We start from the raw sequence: 21,167 nt of genomic DNA, 5'->3' as shown, positions 1-21,167 counted from the left end.
TTCTTTTTCTCTATTGGCATTCGTCTGACTTGACAGATTTATGATGCCCTGTTCACACGACGAGTTTAATTCGCAGTAAATTAATGCGAAGTAAACTAATGCGAATCAAATTAATGCGAATTAAATTGCGTTAACTAATGCGAATTAAATTTTTTCTTCTACAGTATATATTTATGACGTCATTTGTAAATCACGTCATGTATGCAGAGCCATCCTTTGATACATCATGTAGCAGCAACAGGTCTTCATTGATTTTAGTGATTAACATACTTTCCCTCAGTTTTTGAACCAAATATAAAACAAATACCTATATATAACCACCAACACGCGTCCTGTGACTTAATTCTTGCCTTACGCATGCGTCAAAATTTAATTCGAATTACTTTCGTTCACACGGAGCTAATGCGAAGTAATTTAATGCGCAGTAAACTAATTCGAATTAAACTAATTCGCATTAAATTCTCCGTGTGAACGCTAAGCGAAGCTAATTCGCAGTAACTTTACGTTTAATTCGAATTAAACTCTCCGTGTGAACAGGGCATGACCATACGGACCCGTTTTCCCTTCAGTCAAGTTCTCGACATTTTTTGTCGCACCAGCCCCCCGCGTCGTGTTACGTCATTTTAATTAACCTGTTACTTTCTTCCCCGCCCCTTGCACGCTCTACTTAGTTTGTGTATGATAGTACCGGCGTCAACCGTTATCCCTGTGTTATTTCACTGGAGTTGACATACCTTACAATTTTAAGTAAATTTTTAGTAAATAAAAAAAATACTTGATACTTAATTAATATTATTTGTTATTATTATTATTGTAACGTATATATGTTTTTTTAATTACTGAAAATTTCGGTTACCAATTTCACCGGAATTTTTTAGTAAATCAAAAGAATTAAATGTTATTTTAAAAAACATTGCGTTATTTTTCTTTTACTGAAAATTTTGGTAAATTTGTCAGATCCAACTGCTGTGGTAATTTTGCAATTTAATTAAAAGGGATACTGTTATTTTGGATGTGTTTACCTAACAAAGCAATTGCATGATTTGACAGTTGTTATAAAATGGTTTGTGTCAGTTCGATAGTTAAATTTAAACGTGAATAAATATAATTCTTTATCTCTAAAATGTATAAGCAACTCTGATATCATAGGAAAAACATTTTGACATTCAATTTTTATTTAAAAAAAAATAAAATATAAAGTTTATCTATCAGGCAAAAAATGTGTTTATATACTACTAAGTCATGGTTCTTTGCACACGTATATCGTTTTTACAAATTCTACGTATTTTATCATATGAAAATAATTTAACAATTATAAACGTTTACCGTAATAATTCAGTTCATTTATTATACCCCCCGCTTGAAAAGCGGGAGGGTATATAGTAATCGTTAATTCCGTCCGTCTGTACGTCTGTCCGTCCGTCCGTCTGTCTGTCCTTCCGTCTGTCCGTCCGTCCGTCTGTTACGCTTTGGGGTACCCATCTCTTATCCGCAACTCCTCTCATACCACTGAATGAAATTTGATGCAACTTTCACAGAATCTTTATTACATATTGCCATTGTGCACCTCCTATTTTACTTTTTGATCCGACACATATTTTGGGTTTCCAGGCCACAGGAAAACATGGACTTTTTCACCAGTTATAACCATATGGGAGGCGGGGGGTATCATTTAGTGAGCTAATCGCTCACAGTACCTCTAGTTTATTGACATCACCATGTTGGTATACAATCAAAATAAGAAATCCAATGACATACAACAGAAAAAAGAAGAAAAAATATAATTGCAAGCAATACAATTTTACACAATTCTTTATCGTGTCTCTAGTCTCTGAATTTGTTTTCTCTGCATAAAGCATTTTTTAAAGAGTAGTTACATAAACGTTTTGTAGTATTATAATCACATGGGTTAACAATTTCTTTGAAAAATGTTTTTCATTTTCAACCAATAGTTTACAAGCATAGCATAAACGATTTAAAGTAATAAACAAAAAATAAAGTTCAACTGATATGTACATTTAAACTGAACACGGAGATGCACGAATATTATGTGTAAAAATCTTATTTAAGTCGAACTTAAATACTGAAAACCTAATTAAACTTATTAAAAATTTGACAAATTATTTTCATTGAATATAAAAAAAAGTTCAACCACAATCTAATTTAATAAAAATCAGAGTAAAAATACAATAAAAATACATACAACAATACAAAAAAACCCATTCCACCCCATATCAAATGAATTTTCAAAATTGAAAAAAAGGCAAGAGAGAAAAAGCCTCCTCCCTAAAAAAAATACAAAACAAAAATTAACATTAGTAAATTAAAGAGTTAACGTGCTGTAGTTTATTTCTGTTTATAAAAAGAAAAAAAGGAAACAAACGAAAAAAAGGGGGGAGAGGTGGGGTGGAAAGGTTATTGCAAAATAAAAACATACACGTTACTTTTGAATATGCTATCATGAAGAACTATCAATATTGTCGCCGTGTCCGTACAAACTATCTATATCGGTATGGTGTGGGGAGTCAATAAAACAGGGGGAATAACTGTGAATATTTACACAAACGGTGTATCTGCAAGTCAATAACAGGTATTGTTCACAGGAATGTACTACTCAAGAAAATCTTCACAGGTTAATTGTCTGATTATTTCAAGGCGAGATTTGATGGCGTTTAATGGACTTAGCTGACAACTCCAAAGTATGAATTAAAAGCTTCTATAGAAATCCGCATACCAAGTATCACTCACAGGGGGAGCGAAGTCTAGAATCCGGGCATTCGGACAGTGACGTGTGGGTCAATATTTAGGGAAATACTTAAAACACCTGGGATAAAAAAAGATATGTGATATAAATGTGTATGTGATGTGTTTATACCAGTTTGAAAAAAAATCTACAAGTATATATGTCAACGATGTTTTTACGTAAGGGGATTTCATATACATGTAGCTTCACTGAAAACCTGAATAAAAAATACCCCGCCCCCTTCAACCAAAGAGAGAGAGAGAGAGAGAGAGAGAGAGAGAGAGAGAGAGAGAGAGAGAGTTAAACAAAAACGAAATCAAAAAAGCAAAACAGAATACAAATTATCATAGGTGATCAATAATAATGATGACAAAAAATTCATATCAATTAAAAAAGAAATATATGAGAAAAATGAGAGAGGGAGAGAGATAGTTAGATAGAGAGAGATTTATCCCATATTTAATTACCCCCATCATCCCGTGGATAGCAATCAATGGATTTTTTTTTTATCATATGTATATTAGACACATGTAATATAATATTTTTTATGATTTGATATTCAAGATTACAATTTCCATACATGCAAATTTTGACAATGCAAAAAATAGCTGGAAATTATAAGAATTATTTAAAAGCTTCAGAAAAGTTTATTATATTATAGTTTGAGATAATATGTAATTAGATCCATGGAAAACGGCTCCCGATTTTAAAATGAAACGTGAGCTTTTACATTATGATTATAGAATTTATGGGTATCCCATTTTTAAGTTTTTTTCCCAGTTTATTAGTTTTTTTCCCGATTCATATTTAAATCATGTATTGGTTGATCAGAACCCTCTCTCTTGAACCCTTAAATGCTGTGCGTTCTACATGATTGTACAATATTATAATCTAAGAACGAATTTCCCTCCCTGTGAAAAGCTGAATATTGTTTCAGAGTGTCAGTTTTCCCTACTTATAAGGACGACACTCTACCCTTTACTTACAAAGTTTAGATCCGGATACCAAAATGTACTTGAAATTATATATGATCTTTAATAATGTGTACACAGTATGCATGCAATGAATTTCTGGAAGCTTAAGTAGGGGTATAGCCATGAGAAATAATAAGAAGAAAGATAACTCGAAGACTGTAAAGTAAAAGTTTTTAAAGTCAACCAAATGTGTAAATTTACAAAAGCCACAGAACAAAACCATTTGTCATAGTTGTACCCCCTTTCACCTTATTTATAAATATTTTACATTTTAGATAATTTTTAAAATAAATAACTGAAAAGGCGCCAATAATTAAAGTGCTTTATATCACAATATACATGTATATTTTGTGAAAATCGCATCTAAACCAATTATATAAGTATTAAAATAATTTTATACTAATCAAGAGTGCAGTAATAAATAAATACTGTATATAAACAAACAAACAAATAAATAATAAATAAATAAATGAATATGATACAGTGTAATCAGAATAACTCGCCCACAACAGAACTAGAGATAAATTAGTTTAATTTACCAGTAATGGATAAACTTCACTGAATGATATACACAAAAACCATCACACACTCCTATACCTATTTATGAATACGTATATGAGATGATCAAATGATACCAAACTTCAAAGGTTTTTGTAAATTATTTCCTTCACAAATATTCGATAACTCAACTTAATTAGCATTAAAAAAAAAAGTAAGCCCCACAGTTGAAGCACAAAATTTTAGTTAGGAAATGTAGATAAACATCAAATCTGTATTTGTAGTATTTAAAACGATTTTCTTTTACCCATGTGTGAAATTTGTACCTTTATAGATCTCAATTTTAACGCTAAATGAAACAGTTAAACAAAATGTATAATCGACATGACAGAAATAAGCCTCTTTAGTAATATGCAGGAATCATATATATACAAGTCTACCTTGATTCAAATTTTATTAATACATTTAACACCAAGGTACCGTCTTGTATAATCGAAACGAAATCAGAGAAAATACAAAACATATATACTAGTAATGTTTTCTTTGACTTTAACACGAGTTTGTCAAATTTAAATATGTCAAATCATAACAACTATAATTTACCTCGAGATTTAATCATGAAATATTAAATTAACAAACAATCATCAAAGAGAGAGAGAGAGAGAGAGAGAGAGAGAGAGAGAGAGAGAGCAGACGAAACAACTTCTCTAAGAATATCCGAGTTGGGATCAGGTGCCATGGAGGTTATAAACACCCCTGTCGACCGGTTACGCCGTTTATATATATGCTCCTTGTCATGACCGGATAAGCAGAAAAAAATGGATGGTATATTCATGAAAATAATGGTCTAGCAAGAACGAGGGCGCTTTTGATTGATATAGACAGGAATCGGGGCGTACTTGAAAAGTGAAAAAAAAATTATTGAACTGTCGAATTAAATTTAAATATTCTTTTAGTGTATTAAAAAAATTAACCTTGAAATAACGTTTAAAGGAAAACATGTTTTCATATTTCATAAGTACAATTATGAAAACGTTATCAACATATTGTGAATTTATACATGAAACAACCTTGACCTGTACAGTGAATTTTAACAGGTCTTTAAATTGGCCATATACGTAACTTTTTGAAACACTGATAGGGCTTTTACGTTTAAATACATGCATTACCTGTGAGACAAAATATTGTAAAACATTATGTGTATTTTTGTCTTATCACCTTGACTTTGAAAATTTGACCTACTTTTCAAAAATGTTATATTTCCTTTTAAATTTGAGATGTCTATTACGTGTCACAAAATGTTTACGATCATGCTATGATTTTTGACCCCTCGACCTTGACCTTCATTTTTGACTTAACAAAAAACAAAAACCTGGTGATTACTTTTGAATGACATATAATATGGCGTTCATATTTGACACAGAGTGCCATAAATAATGTCATCCCATCCACTAAGATACCGTGAGCGGGGGACCACAATTCTTTGACTTTGCTTGCATATTCACTAAACTGACTAACTGTACAGAACATACATCCCTGCTTATCAGCTCAGCTCATTTAAAATGCAGTGTAATTTGCGATATCGACATACTCACACTTTTCTAGACCTTTGCTGATAAGGGAGCCAATATTTTTTTTCTTTATCTTGAGCAGAATAAATTTTAAAAATCTAAACATTTATCCGCCAAACGGTAAACATATGCAGTAGAATTTATGCGAAGGTGACACGCAGAAAAGTAGTTTGAAATCCAGAGGCTCTGTGTCTATATATATTCAAGGTTCCCGAACAGATAAGTATGAATTAAAGAAATGATACAAATTAGAGGTTAAGATATATTAATCCTTTGGCACTTAAGGAAAGTTAAGAGCTCTTGACATTGTGGACCCTGCATTCCTGCGTTGAGCGGGGGGCTTTGCTACGCTAAATGTTTTAAATAACAGGTGGTCGACAAACGTTTAACAGAAGCAACACGGTATCATTAATAGGTTACAGTGTACACGCCTCCATCCTTCTGTAGGATTACGGTGACTGCAATAAGACCGGTGATCCACATGGGTTCTCGGTAGTCGTGAAGTAGCACACTTGATGCAAACAAAGTTGCAAATGTTCCATTCATGAGGAGAGATTGCTAGACGGGTTAAGAATTTACGTTTTGGGAATTTTTTTGGAAAGTGAAGCATGGGATTTAAATGTTTTATTTCCCGAGATAAAATTGGCTGACATTTTTGTCCACTTAATCTTTTTGTGACTGTTGCTTTTTTGCTGACGGGTTTGGAACCCTGTACCCGGGACTTTTCAACCTAATTTTTGCCATTATCACAAAATTTCAAGGAAATGGCAAGCTAAAAAGTTGTATTTGTGTGTTATTTGATCATTTGTGGAAGAAGAAAAAAATTAGTCATTTTTTGATACAGCAAAGCCATAGAGGACCCAGAATGAGTTGTGTGAGGAAAAAATTAAATATCATCATCTTCACTGCCGTGTTTATAAGTGTCATTGAAAGACATTATGTGAATGGACAAAGCAATAAAAGACAGCGAAACTACTGGTCTTATTACCAAAGAGATAGTTCTAACTCACGTACCAGCAAAAGTTCAGCAAGACAGGATATTAACTTTCTGAGAGGGTAAACTGCTTTCATCACACTCCATTTGCAAATATCTAAAAACATAAGTTTTCTTTCTTCATCAAAGTTTCTTGTGTATTTAGAATACTTTTTGTTTACTTTGGTGTCTGTTTTTCCGGTGAATTCGTAATACAGTAACGTTGTTACAGAAGAGGGCATAGCTTCTATTTGAGTGCGGATCAAAAGAGAATCTATTTAGCGTAAATTATTGGTTTTGTGTAATACATTACAGATGTGCTTTAACGTGGCCAGGGTCAGAAGAATTTCACGAGTCGGCATCTCCCAGTAGAATACACATAAAAACGTTATAATTAAAATAAATATCTAAAAGATTGATAGAGTTCATACTATCAAATCTATGTACACAACCTCGTAAAATGTTATCAAGTCGTTTGTCTGAAGTTCAGGCTCTTGCTGGCGAAATTCAACAGCTACTAAATTTTTCCTTTGGTCATTTGGGTTAAAACTAGCCGATAAGTGTCTATGTAATTCTAATTTACCATTTTGACACTCGACAGGCAGATTTGGGGGCACAAGTCATATCGTCTGGGGGGCACAAGTCATATCGTCTGCTGACTTGGGATATATATCTGGCAAACGTAGACTTTTTCCCGTTTTCTGGCTGACTGCGGAAAGTTATAATTCGAAATGTATTCTCTACATGCTTTGACTACTAAGTAATTGATTTATAATCTTTAGAAAATTACCAACAGTAAAACAAGATTTAGCTCTAATTATAATTAATAAGATACATGAAATAGCACTGCAATATATTATAAAGGTTGGTTTTTTTCTTCACTTTTTTTTTGGATACAGTGAAAAATCATTATGGTAAGTCCTTATGGGGTGTAACAGGTTACTGCATCTGGTCAATATAAGCTTAGGAAAGATTTGACACTGATTTGTTTAGATACTATGTTATAAAACTGGCTAAAAGTGATTTTTCAGGGTTATGCCTGTTCAGTACGAACAGCCGTCTCCTGTTTCTTCACTGGTAAATAAAATGTGCACTAAAATACGATAGTAATCCTTTAAGAAATAGGAATTTTACTTATTAACTTTCAGGAGGATTTCTTTCCATCACTTATATCTATCAACGTACATTATCAAGTGCTTTCAAACATTCGTTTTTATCATTCATATTAAACAATAATCAAAATCCCGTCTTGCCTCACTTCAAAGATTTGTTATGGTGTTTGATGCTCAACTTGAGTTGCATTTATAAAGAAGAATATGAAATGTACTCGAGAACTACGAAAGACCCCATCCTTCCCTACACCACCATAATATTATTCGGACAAAGAACATATAATGTGGCAAATGTTAAGAAAAATATTTTTGCAAGTGATATTGACAGATAAACACGTCTAAGTATTTTTCTAAATATCGTAATGAACAGTTACTGATTTAATGAAAATTCTCGATTCAAAGAGCACTGAAAGGATCAAAGATGTTAACATTGAATTGGGGTGGGGTGGGGGGTCAAGTCTTGCTTATTCGAAATTTCTCTCCATTCTTTCCCACAGACCAAAATTGTGGTGTAGTCTCTCCTGAATTTTTATTTCAAATTTTTTTTTCAGACCAAACACATGCGGTTCGGCCTCCAGAAGATACTGCTGCCAGGGGTGGACTCGACAGCCGGGACAATACAGATGTATTATACGTAAGTCCTAATATCTCAAATATGTAGGATGAAGTCAAAAATTCGTCATCAGACCAGATATTTACTAAATTTACGATGTCTTCATTTGCGAATATTATTGTGACTCTTATGTAAATTTATGATAACGAAAAATAAATTTTTATGTGTACATGTATGTATTTTGACGTCATGTATACTGAATACAGTTCAATGTTTACTTTTTCAGCAATCTGTCAGCTTGGATGTGGCGGGGGAACATGTATTCGCCCTAATCTGTGTTTGTGTTCAAATGGGCAGCCCTCCACCTCTTGTCAAAATGCAGGTAAATAAAGTTGAAAAAAAAGCCTTCTTTACCCTATATAATAGCAGTTGGGATGTCGATCCCCAGTCCCCAACCCCTTTTTTGAAACTGCGAGAAAAGTATAGTTGGGAAATTTTCAATCTTAGTCTGTCTCCCTCCACTGTGTGCTGCAGTATTGTCAAGCCCCCCCCCTAACCATTTGAGATTTGTGAGAAAGAAAACCCTTTTATGAAAAAAATGATTAGAAATTTATTTGCAAAACACGAATGTCATGCTGGCACCTGAAATTCAACAAAGTGTGCATAAATAATAATAATAAAAAAAATGAGTTTACACTGGCGTTTTGCATTAGGCCTAGATCTATAGATTGTATATTAAGTCCACATGTCCTCCGCTTGATTTATCATGCATTTTTATGTTGTATCATTATTACCTCTAACAATTCAGTTCAAAATGTTCAAGTTAGTAGAATTAAAAAAAAAACAAAAAAAAAAAAACAAACAAACAAACAAAACAAAAAAAACGAACGACTTCTGACTCGTACGACCTAACCAAATTCAGTTTAGTCGTCTGGTTCGAATGCCTCACAGATTACAGACGAAGTCCATGTAGGCCTAATGTATGCTGTTTGGTTATTTTAGAAATTTATGATATTCCAAAACAAACATTTAATGAAAAGGAAAGCATATTTTATAGGCCTAAATGTCTTTGCAATTGCAGTTTGCATCAACTGCTGTTGCAAAACTGTTCAAACGCGTGAAAGTTTGGCGCGGCGTGATTGAATTTAAAAGAGAGGCATCGCGCTTTCTTTCAATTTGTCGGATTGATATGAATCTGATTTAAATTTGTGTACATCTTGATTTTACAAACTTTTATTCAAGTAACTCTAGTGTAGACTGTTTTCATATGATGTATTTTGCGTCAGAGTTATTCCCCTTAGCCGCAATCTTGTAGGATTACAATATGGCGACCAAGGGGAATAACTCTTGCTTAAATTGTCTCGTTGGAAAACACGCTAGATATTGTAGCATTTATAGCCCCCTACGATAATTATTAGCTGATGTTTTCAGGGGAAGGGAAACCTGGACACCACCACCCCTCCCCCCCCCCCCAAAAAAGAAATAAATTTAAATTGTATTGTGGAGAGGGTTATTTTATTGCTGCTTTGTAACTCTCCTACGATAGAGGCGCAAAAAGTATTAATTTCAGCATGGAAGTGAGACAGGTTATTTCTGTATACAAACGTGCATGAATAAATTAGGATTTATTAAATGTTATGGAAAGATAATGATGTTAAGCAGTGATGCATTTGATGATTTTATAAAGCTCAACTATGCATATTTACAATATTACTTTCAATTATAGGGTACTTGAAAACGAAAAAAAAACGTTGTAGTCTTTATAAAAAGAAATCGATTTTCTTGATTGTACGAACATTTTCTAAAAAAAAAAAAAAATTAGTGTTTTTTTAAGTTATAATAAGGAGAAGAATCAATAGGTCATTTAAATTGCTGATGTGCAATGATCAGATGCATGTGTACCATATTTATTAGAGGTCCATATCTTAGGGCTGAAACAATTCATTGAAATATCGATATTGTTCAATATAATTCCTCAATTCAATATTGGATTCACTACCTCAATATTCAATTCAATACATTTTTTTTATAATCAGGTTAGATTATCCCTTGAAATGACCAACTTTGTCCTCAGTTTGATACTCAAGAGAGAGAAAACTGAGACAGAAAAGTTTCAGAGCTGGCTGCCGCTTCTAGAATTGACACCGACAATGCGCTATTTTAATCAAGACGACAGAAGCACTAGAAGCGTTTTCTTTTTGTATCGCCACCTTCTATGATTTTTAGAATCTTAATTATGTTTTCTTTAACCTATAATGATCTGTTTCTTTTTTAAAATGTATCGTATCGAAAAAATTGAATTGTGACACAAGTATTGCAATATGTATCGTACCGTGGAGGGGGTGTATCGATTCAGCCCTACCATATCTCTACCCTCGTCGAAAAATTTTCACATCCATTGATATTTCCTTTTTTGTTACGATTGTTTTGCTTTTAAAAATGATGCCTTTATATTAATTTAGTTATTCTCGAGTTGAAGAGTGCATCCTGACAATCATATAGTGATGATAAACCAGTATATCGATGATGCAATGTATCCATCGTATAAATATCTTTTCATCCCACCTGTCTGTTTTTAAGAAAGCAAATTGGCAATTTTTTATATAAATGTATATATTTTTTATTTAATATACATGTATATATTTTTATATTATTTCGATATTTATTTTTATTTTAAATGTGTCTGGCGTCAGTTACGCTAAAAAATGGTACTCCTCTCCTCACGTGAGATGCCTGAAAAAGAAATATGTTTTAGATTAAATTCCTCATTTATGCCTAAAGATTGCGCACAAAGGGAAATAATCTCAAAACTATATTTTTTTTATTGAATTATTTTAATGTGATTTTATATTTCAAATTATTTGTTTCCATTGCAGGCTGTTTACACCCCTAATTTTTTGTAAATGCTAATTATTTTTAAGTTAGTTGAAATTCCTTTAAAAAATGTTTAGATCAAGGGGAAATCTATAAAAATTAAGCCCTAATTTTCATTGACAAGCCCTATTAAAATTAAAAATATATAATTTTATACATATACTGTGTTTACTTTATATTTGAAAAAAAACCCCAAACAAATAACAACAAATTACACACACAATCGTAAATATTAATTTTATTTTACTTATAATAAATATCAATTATAAATCATAAATTAATTTTGCATTTAAAATATATTTTAGTGAATAATATATGTCTTTTTTCCTTGCTCACAATAATAGTTGCACTGTCAACATATTAGAATTCTAATTTTAGCCCTGAAATATCTTAATTTTTGTCCCTTATATGTACCCTATTAAATTAAGTTTTTTTTATCAAAGAATGTTGGACAGCTTAGATTTTTCAAAGGTGAAAAAGAAGCTACACTTATAAAAGCAAATCCACAAGTTTATTGGATCTTTTGTAGTTGTGTGTAACCCCCAGTGTCAAAATGGAGGAAGATGTATCGGAAACAATAGATGTGCTTGCTCCTATGGATTCTCAGGGAAACGGTGCGAAAATGGTAATTATTCACACTGTACCTGTTAAAGAATGTTGAAATTCAGGTCAGAACATTTGTAAATTTCTGACATTAACAACTTGTTAATAGGTCATTTTATTACTGCATTTTTGGAATTATGTGCATTTCTAAAAATATTTTTTATAAGTACACAATGTAAATTGATTTACTTTATTGCATTTAAATATCAAATTACAGGACCACTTAAACCGTAAGTGACCTATTAGGTTGCCATTTTTTGCATACCTGGTATTGAAAAACAAATTTGAAAGACATTTATGGTGGATTTATCGTTTTTTTTTTTACTGTTTCTGCAAAGTTGAATAAATTTAAGTAGACATCAAAAACATTTTTCTATTCTCAAACTGATTACTAAGAAACAAGTTTTCTCTCGATCTGCATATATATTCATATGACTGATCATGCTGCTCTATTAGGACTATTCTGTTATCATAATTTATAAGTCAATCAGCAAAAACATTTAATTTGTAGCATATTGTTTGAAATGGAAGACTTTTTTTTAGAAAGGTTCCATGCAAGGAGCATATAGTACATGCACTTGCATATAGTGAAATATAATATTGGGAGAAATTTTTTTTTTTTAGATTTTAATTTTTCATTATAGATACATGTCAGCAATATTTATCATACTCTTATTGGCATGGTTTGTTCAACTCTAGGCGTTTAAGCATTATATGTCAGTAGGTGAATTCAAGGCTTTTAGGCAATATATGTCAGGTTGAAAGTAGATTAAACCTGACGTTATTTCGGATGCTCTGTAATAACACATCTGTAGATTATTTTAAGATCTGTTTACCATTTCACAATAGAAGTGGTTATTTTAGGGGGTGCTTCCTACGACATTTGATATTAAGTCATACCTGCCAGTCCATAGTTTACCATTCAGCTGTCAGAGGCTGACGGTTCAAAACGACGTGTTTATGCTAAGAAGCATTTGACTTTGATAAATCAAAACATCCACTGAATGCTTTAAGCATTTTGGAAAAGATAACTTAAACAGGTCATGCCTGATGTCAAGTCCAATTATTTACATTGATTGTATACATAGATAAATACTGATTAAATTGAATTGATTTTGAAAAAAGCTGATTTTTTTTGTTTAGAAGAATTTTTTAATGACCAAGGATGCAAGTAGAATATTTACAGTCGAAAGGTATCATGGCCTAACATGACAAGATTGGATTGATTGTATTGAAAAGAGGATAAAATATGTCTCTGTCTTTTGATCCATTTCACTCTGTATGGCTGATAATTTCACATCAAAGTTTCATAGTGCACAACAAATACTGTATATGGTTTTCTGTCGTATTTAATTACAGTACTTAAATTTACCCACATGTGTATAACATTTACAATAACCTGTAGCTCATCTACAAAAGCTGAACTTATTACACCCTAGCTCATGTCTCAATCTTTTTCTTCCTGTTTAGATTATCGAATAGGACCATGTTTTACCCAACTCTCAAACAACATGTGCAGGGGTCAGCTGACGGGGCTGGTCTGTACAAAGAATCTGTGCTGTGCCACTGTAGGAAAAGCATGGGGCAATCCCTGTGAGCAGTGCCCTGTTCGACCATTCCCTTGTCGCCGTGGTTACATTCCAAACCTACAGACTAACACATGTCAAGGTAAAATGTATTCCTCTCCAATGCCTTTCATCTGCATATGATTTGATGTGAATTGTGAACTTTTGATTAATTAAGTTAACCAGGTTTTTTAAATAGATGTATTTACCTTTGAATTAGTCCTTGACATTTGACCTTGAAATTAGTAAATGAACTACATGGCCTCTGTTTTGGATATTAAATCAAGATGCTAAGATTCAAATAAGTATTGTCACTGCATGGACTTGATCTTGACCAAGACCACTGGGTAATCACATTTGCCTTTCTTGTTGTCTGTGAGATCAATCCTATAATTCCCATATAGGTAAAGAATTCAAAATATAAATGTTTCCATTTTATTTCTGCATAATTTTAAAGCAGAACTGTCAGTATTATTTATTAAAATTATTAATGAAGTGTTATTTTATTTCTGTGCATAAATCTTTTTTTTCAGATTATTTTCTGTATTACACATAAAGTAATCTGTTGTAGATGTAAATGAGTGTGTAGCTATACCCGGGGTGTGTGGAGGAGGAACGTGTGTGAACTCTGTAGGCTCCTACAGGTGTGAATGTAAGAAGGGACAGAGACAGAACCCTATCACTCAGGACTGTGAAGGTATTATAATCTTGTACATTAAACAATTTTAGGGTAAAAATTGTAGGCTGGTATGACATAATGGGACAGACTAAGTACTTACAGTAAAACTCGTTTATTACAAACAGGGATATTGCGAATTCATGGATATAATGAAAATATCTTGTTTCCCTGGATATATAAATTTAACAAATTCCTTATACAGATATAATGAATTACGGATATAGCGAAGTAATTTTATAGGCCCAGTGACTTGGTTACAGCTGAGTTTTACTGTAGATGTTTTTAATTGTAGACATTGATGAGTGTGCTGAGAGAAGAGATATATGTAGGAATGGGAAGTGTACTAACACCCAAGGCAGCTATTTTTGTACCTGTAATGAGGGGTTTGAACTGTCCCCAGATAAATCTACCTGTGTAGGTATGTATAGAAGGACTGATGGTTAGATATTTGAAACTTTGACATATGATACAGGAGATGAGATATAGTATACATGTTTATAGGAAATAGTAGATCAAATAAATGTAGAAGATAACATATATTGTACGTGGCCTGTTCCCTAAGGATAACAAGAAAAAGCTTTATTTTGGAAACTAATTTCTTGGAATTAGTTTAATGACTTTAGCATCATTTAATTATGTTTTGCAATCCACAATTGAATTATTCACAAAGAATTTCAGAGGATTTGATTGATTATAATTCACTCACTGCAGCCAAAAGTTCTCTGCTGGTCATAGACATATTTTATATGATGGCGAAATGTCCATCTATCTGTCATAAACAATTTTTAGAATGTCCTTCACTTGCCTGATTTCATACAAGAAGCAGCTCACATCAAGATTTTATTTATCTACTTAATCATTAACTTAAATTCAGTGAGCTGTCTTGCTTGTAAAGCAGTAGAGCTAAGTCACATTAAAGACTTCTGGATTACACACTTATTATTATTATAAAAAAAAAATCAACCAATATCATTGTCTAGATCAGAAAGAGAAATTTTAATTATCTGTTAATAATTAAAGATGTTTAAAGCAAAAAGATATAGAGCTTGGCCTTTTTGAACTTTCAATTTTCTGATATACATGTACTTCCAAGTATAAAAGTATTAGAGAGAGAATCTTGCAGCCTGCTTATCATTTCAATTAAATTCCAGACACTTATTTATTTTGAAAAAGACATTTCTGCCATCAATCTTCTCTCTTCCAGCTCAGTGTAGTTTGAGGGAGGCTGGGGTAATTGTAAGGCTTTGGGGTAATTTGTTCTCCATACTATCTGATAGGTATCAAGCTGGGGTTTAATCATCTCTGATGGATTATATTACTTCACGAAAAAGAAGTTCTGACATCTTACAATTCTGTGATTCATGCAGAAGCTACTTTACATACATGCATTGCTCTTTGAGAGCATTGACTGAGAATTAAAGATCCACTTTACAGTTCTTAGGCATTTCTAAAGAAAAACACAGAAGTTTAACACCAGAGTGTAAACAATCATGAGGGTTTTTTTTTTGTTTGAATTACGTAATGCATTAATTACAAGTGATTTTAGCTGGGAATTGAGGGTATCAGTTTTTCTCAAAATCTCTGAATTAAAGACTCTCTTGTACTTAATTTGAAGTTGATAGAACATTCATTTTGATAATAATGTAATGGATAATGTGTTCTGTGAAATGATAAGTCTGCATTTATGTTGCCTTTTAGGAGAAATATTTTAATTTGTTCCTACCGTTTGCCTGAAAAGATTTCATGATGTTTAAAGTGTAGATCACAAGGACTTAATTTACCTTGAGTGTTTACATTCATTTCATGGTATGATGTAAAAGTGCAGCTGCAGATGCTGAGAGGTTTAGAATTAGAGATAAATTCTAGAATTTAAGCTGGTTGTTATCAGCTGATAAAGGACAAAGCAATTGAAAACTAAAGAACATTTACATTTATTATCCTGCACTAATGTTTTAAATTTAATTTCTGTTTTAATCTCACCTGACTGAATTCTGGCTTCTTTCACAAGTCGCATTTTCAACTTTGATTGAGATTTATTGTTTTTCATAGGTATATATACATTCTTGTGGGTGGGGGTGGAGGATGCTTGCATTAATCATAGTCCTATTATGGGACCTGATTCAATCAAATTTTATTTTATTCTATATGTCAGAAGACTTCCACCTAAGTTTAAGCTATTTCTTTTAGCTAAATGAGATTTTTTAAAACACCCATACAGGTTATACCGTTTGGCCTTTTTTTTTTATCCCTTCCCTTTCAATAGTACTGTTTGACCCATCATTTGAACAAATGACATATTGAATCACTTTACTCATTAGGATGCTTTATGTCAGGTTTGGTTAAACTGGTCCATTGGTTCTTGAGTAGAAGCAGAAATGCAAAAGGTTAAGACAGACAGACAGACAAAGCAACAACTGACAAACAGTCAGAAAAAGCTCACCCGAGCCTCTAATGGCTTATCTGAGGTAAAAAAAAAAATGATAGAGCAAAATTTTTCACCAATGTCTTACCATTTTCAATTTATAAAATAAAATTTGAATAATCTAATTTGTAGAAGTACAGTTGAAAAGATGCTTTCTGCAAGCTGTCAACAACAGATGCTCTCGGCCCTTGGTACCTCTTTTATCACTGGCTGATTGCTGCTGTGATTCGGGAAAAGGGTGGGGAGATGTCTCTAACTGCCAAGTCTGTCCAAAACCTGGAGAGGGTAATGTTCATTGCTATATATTTAGCTTGCTTCGTAAAGTCAGTATGAACCGTATTGATTATGGTGTTATTTGCTGTATTGCCATGTAAAACTTGTCTAATCTAAATGTGTATTCAGAAATTTTACATATTTTTATGAAAAACTCTTAGTCCCTTTTCAGTTCATTCTAATGTTGAAAATGTCTTAATGATTGGGGTTCCATTTAGGCAAGATTAAAAGTCTTCAATTAATTATCAGAATTATATCAAATTTTCATGTGATAGAGTCCTGCTTGATATTATAAAAAAGTTTATGGAAGATCCTTTCCTGAGTTAGCTAAGCCCTGAATTACCAGATATCAACTAGCAAGATAAAGTGTGAAGTAGCTTTACAATTCTTTTTACTTTCAATATGTTAATGTATTTAATTTCTTTTTTTAAGAGGCCCATTCTGCACTTTGTCAGAGAGGGGGAGGCTTAGTTCGAGACAAATGCCGACTGTTTCCCAATCTGTGTGTGAACGCTCGCTGTGAGTCCACCCAGTATTCCTACAGGTGTGTGTGTTACCCAGGTTACAAACCTACAACAGACAAAAACAGGTGCACAGGTAATCATAAAACAAAGAATTTGGCTGCTTTAAAATACTTCTCAAAGTAATAGTTATGGCCTTGCTAGGTTTCAAAAATTGATGTAACAGAAGCAAATTCTTTTATAAATGATTTATATGAAATATTTTGTGAAAATTATTATAATTATAGCCAGTAGGTTTTTGACCAAATTAGTTAACTTACTCTTGAATCAAAGAAGACTTTTTTTGCAAGAGTATGGTAAAGCAACTATTTAATGGTATTCCCATTAGGTTTTGCTAAAACATTTGATTAATTAAGTGTTGTATGAAGTAATGTATGAAAACCTTTCTTGCTCGTTTCACTTTGCTTTTCTCTGTCACTACAAGAAAGATACCAAATATGAATTTTCTGTGGACAAATGAAAACAAAAAACTACAATTCCTCCAAAGGAGACATTATTATAGAAAGATGACACAGATTCAAATAATTGACTTGCAATTTCTTTTTTATTGATAGATATAGATGAGTGTTCTGAACAGCAAGGTGTTTGTCGTAATGGTCAGTGTTTTAACACTCCTGGAAGTTACAGATGTCGTTGTAACCGTGGATACGTACTGTCATCAGATGGGAAATGTACAGGTAAGTGTCAGGTAAGGCTGATTTGTGCATGATCATGATATAATTGTGATATAGTAAATATTACAATATTCTTGGTTGCACCTGTGCTATTAGCCCAATTACTGTAAACCAACTTTTATTCGCGTGCGAGAAATTTTCGCGAAGTTCGCGAGAGTCTCGTCATCGCGAATATTTCTCGCCGCGAACCGGTCCTTAGAGTGTATGTGTCTATTAACAACAGATCCAAAAAGGCTTGATCGCGAAAATAAATCGTCGCGAACTAGTTTATCCGTGGTAAATCGCGAAATAAAGTCGTCGCGAATAAAAGTTGGTTTACAGTAATTGATATTTTCTGATCACTAGTTGTCAGATGTTCTTTAAATTGGTCTTTTGAAGGTTACACATTTTTTGTCCATTCTCTAGAACTACTGGGCCAATTTCATCTGGAAATTGTAATAAAGCATTCTGGGATTAAAGATATTTAAAATTGTTCAATGAAGTGCCATAGGCTTTCTAAGGAGAGATAATCAAGAAAAAAGCATGAAACTGAATTTCAGCTTTGTTCTTTGTATCAATTTTTCCTAGTCATATGCAAGCTTACACCCTCTTATGTGGTTTTTTTAAGGTCTATTTAGTCAAGAAACCTCTAGGTATGGGTTTGATTACTGTATGGAATCAATTTTAATGAGATTAAAGAAGGGGGATAAGTCTGAAGAAGAGAAGGGCTAAGGTGGCTCAGGTTAGCATCGTGGCCCATGGCCTCTTGTTAACTATTTGACATGAATCATTGAAAGGCATGAACCAATAGGTATGTGACCAAAAAAAAAGAAAATAATTAATAATAAAGTTATAATAGTTCTTTATTTATGCTATTTTGATGTTGCTTAACTTTCTGCAATATGCAAAAATTATATTTTGATTATTTTCTGAATTACATAAAAAAAAAAACACCCCCTCATCCCCCCCCACCAAAAAAAAAAAATGTTGAAATATTAAAATAAATAAATTATTTAGGTTTAAAAGTGTATATTCTGTTTTTAGATGTGAATGAATGTGCCACAAGTAGGATGTGTCCCAATGGTCGGTGTGTTAACATGGACGGTAGCTACAAATGTGAATGTAACCCAGGTTATCGCCCGTCATCTAACCTACAGGTCTGTTATGGTAGGTAAGGTCTGGAAGGAAGGAAAAAAAGATTTTTGAAGGATAATAGTCACATATTTAGATAATTCCTTCTGATTTTGATCATCATGCAAAAAAATTAGAGATTTAATTATTGTCTGCAAATCTTCAGGTTTGGGGTCCACTGTAAAGGAGTTTAATGGATATATTTAATGTTATTATCCTTCACAATTATACAGTCGATCTGATTGGTTTAGAACATGTCACATGAGGTGAGACAATTTGTGATGTCTCCCTCATGCGCAAGGTGACAACTGTTGTCACCTTTCAGATGACAATGAAATAGTGCAAACGAGCATGCAGGGTTACAACTGTGTTGTCACCCTTTGAATGAAAATACAGTGGTTTAAGTGAGATACCTCTTATTTATAATTATACAACTGCCAAAAATCTGGGATCGGTAAACAATGAATTCTAACTATGATGTCAAAGTTGTCTGTTGACATATTTTGAGAGTACGGAATCAAAGCAGAGTTAATCAGATTATGGCCAGTGGACCTATCTTTTTAAATGCTTTATGTGATTGAGCCACTGAGTGGCTGAGCTTCTGAGTAGCAAAGATTGTGTTTTTCAGATATAAATGAGTGTACAGAGAATGGTAAACTGTGTACTAACGGTCGATGTCAGAATACAGAGGGATCTTACAAGTGTATCTGTAACCAAGGCTATCGGCTGTCTCCAGACAGGGCTTACTGCCTAGGTACCTTACTTAAGAAGTTAAATGAATGAGCTGTTTAAATATGTTACTTATCACATTCTTTTCAATTTGTTAAAATATTACGTGAATTAATGCATGGATGTAAAACAGTGATCCAGAATTCTACTTGTAACTCTTCTTAAAACAACTTTCCTTATTACAAATGAGTGAAATTAAAAGTTCAGACTGACAATTTTTAACTAGATTTACATTCTTTACAGATTACAATGAGTGTGCTCGTACTGGTATGTGTACACATGGTGTATGTGTAAACCTAAATGGTGGCTACAAGTGTGTGTGTAACACTGGATTCACATCTTCTTCTGATGGCAGAACATGTCTTGGTAGGTTGAATTTGATATCAAGAAGTTTTTGAAGGGAAAAGTGGGGCATTTGGTGAGAGGGGCATACATTGATTCTAAGGAAAATAGAGGTTGGAATTTTTTTGTTGTTGAATTTTTGATCAATCATATGTGTAAGGATTTTCATTTAGGGTGTAATTTTTTAAGGAATTGCTTTTTATGGAGAAGTGTCCTTAAAAGAAAAATTGTACCGTAATTTTGGGATTATAGGTCGATGGGGTATATAGGTCGAAAGGCTCATTTTCAGCCTTAATTTTTGAAAAATCCTAAGATAGGACGAACTTACTATATAGGACGAGGCTTTGTTTCCCGTTTTCTAAAGATTCTTACGCAGATACAACGTATCAGAACAGGTAAACCCTAAAATTACTGGGGTTATTCTGTGACATTAACGTATCAAGAAAATAAACAGGTATTTTAATGAGTAAAGCATTAAATAATTTTTTTTTTAAAAATGTTCAAACTTCTTTGAATTGTGTTATTACTACTTATATTTTTCTCCAACTTGCCTGTTCAATGCCTCCGTAGTTTCACACTGTTGTTAAATCAGAGGCATAAATAACACGTAAATAGGTTATTATTTTACAGCTATAATTCGGGAAATACCCGAGACCAAAGAATAGTAATTCCGATTTCAGAACAACTTGGACACATTCCTAATAAGTTTTATTCAGACATTATTTACCGGTGGACGACAATTACTTCGATGTGTTTTACCATTTATTAGTAGCGATAAATTGAAACAGTGTCGCCATTTTTATTTTTCTTCTCCAGGGATTTGCTAAAACACGCAAATGATCATTGAATGTATATATCAAGCAACAGTAAAGAATTGAAATCATATTAACACTCTATAAGTTTAATTTATAAATTTGATTGAGAGTACATTCACAATTTCACTGTCAACAT

The 21,167-nt window shown here is 32.7% G+C and overlaps 1 protein-coding gene across 1 annotated transcript in view; it reads left to right on the top strand.

Moving 5' to 3' along the window:
- Positions 1-6,651: 6,651 nt before the first annotated feature.
- Positions 6,652-21,167, top strand: part of LOC134252260 (fibrillin-2-like) — a 64,041-nt gene continuing 49,525 nt past the window's right edge. Inside the window, exons 1-13 of the mRNA XM_062734698.1 lie at positions 6,652-6,842; positions 8,423-8,505; positions 8,711-8,806; positions 11,828-11,923; positions 13,372-13,569; positions 14,038-14,163; positions 14,438-14,563; positions 16,700-16,852; positions 17,273-17,437; positions 17,916-18,038; positions 19,059-19,181; positions 19,774-19,899; positions 20,118-20,240. Of these exons, the coding sequence (XP_062590682.1) occupies positions 6,652-6,842; positions 8,423-8,505; positions 8,711-8,806; positions 11,828-11,923; positions 13,372-13,569; positions 14,038-14,163; positions 14,438-14,563; positions 16,700-16,852; positions 17,273-17,437; positions 17,916-18,038; positions 19,059-19,181; positions 19,774-19,899; positions 20,118-20,240 (1,729 nt within the window). The remainder of the gene's footprint in view (positions 6,843-8,422; positions 8,506-8,710; positions 8,807-11,827; positions 11,924-13,371; positions 13,570-14,037; positions 14,164-14,437; positions 14,564-16,699; positions 16,853-17,272; positions 17,438-17,915; positions 18,039-19,058; positions 19,182-19,773; positions 19,900-20,117; positions 20,241-21,167) is intronic.

This window comes from Saccostrea cucullata, unplaced genomic scaffold, assembly GCF_032062105.1.
Source record: "Saccostrea cucullata isolate Sc308-1 unplaced genomic scaffold, CSIRO_AGI_Scuc_v1 ctg130, whole genome shotgun sequence".
NCBI lineage: Eukaryota > Metazoa > Mollusca > Bivalvia > Ostreida > Ostreidae > Saccostrea > Saccostrea cuccullata.
Note: the sequence above shows the minus strand (reverse complement) of the source record. Positions and strands in the feature narration are given on the sequence as shown.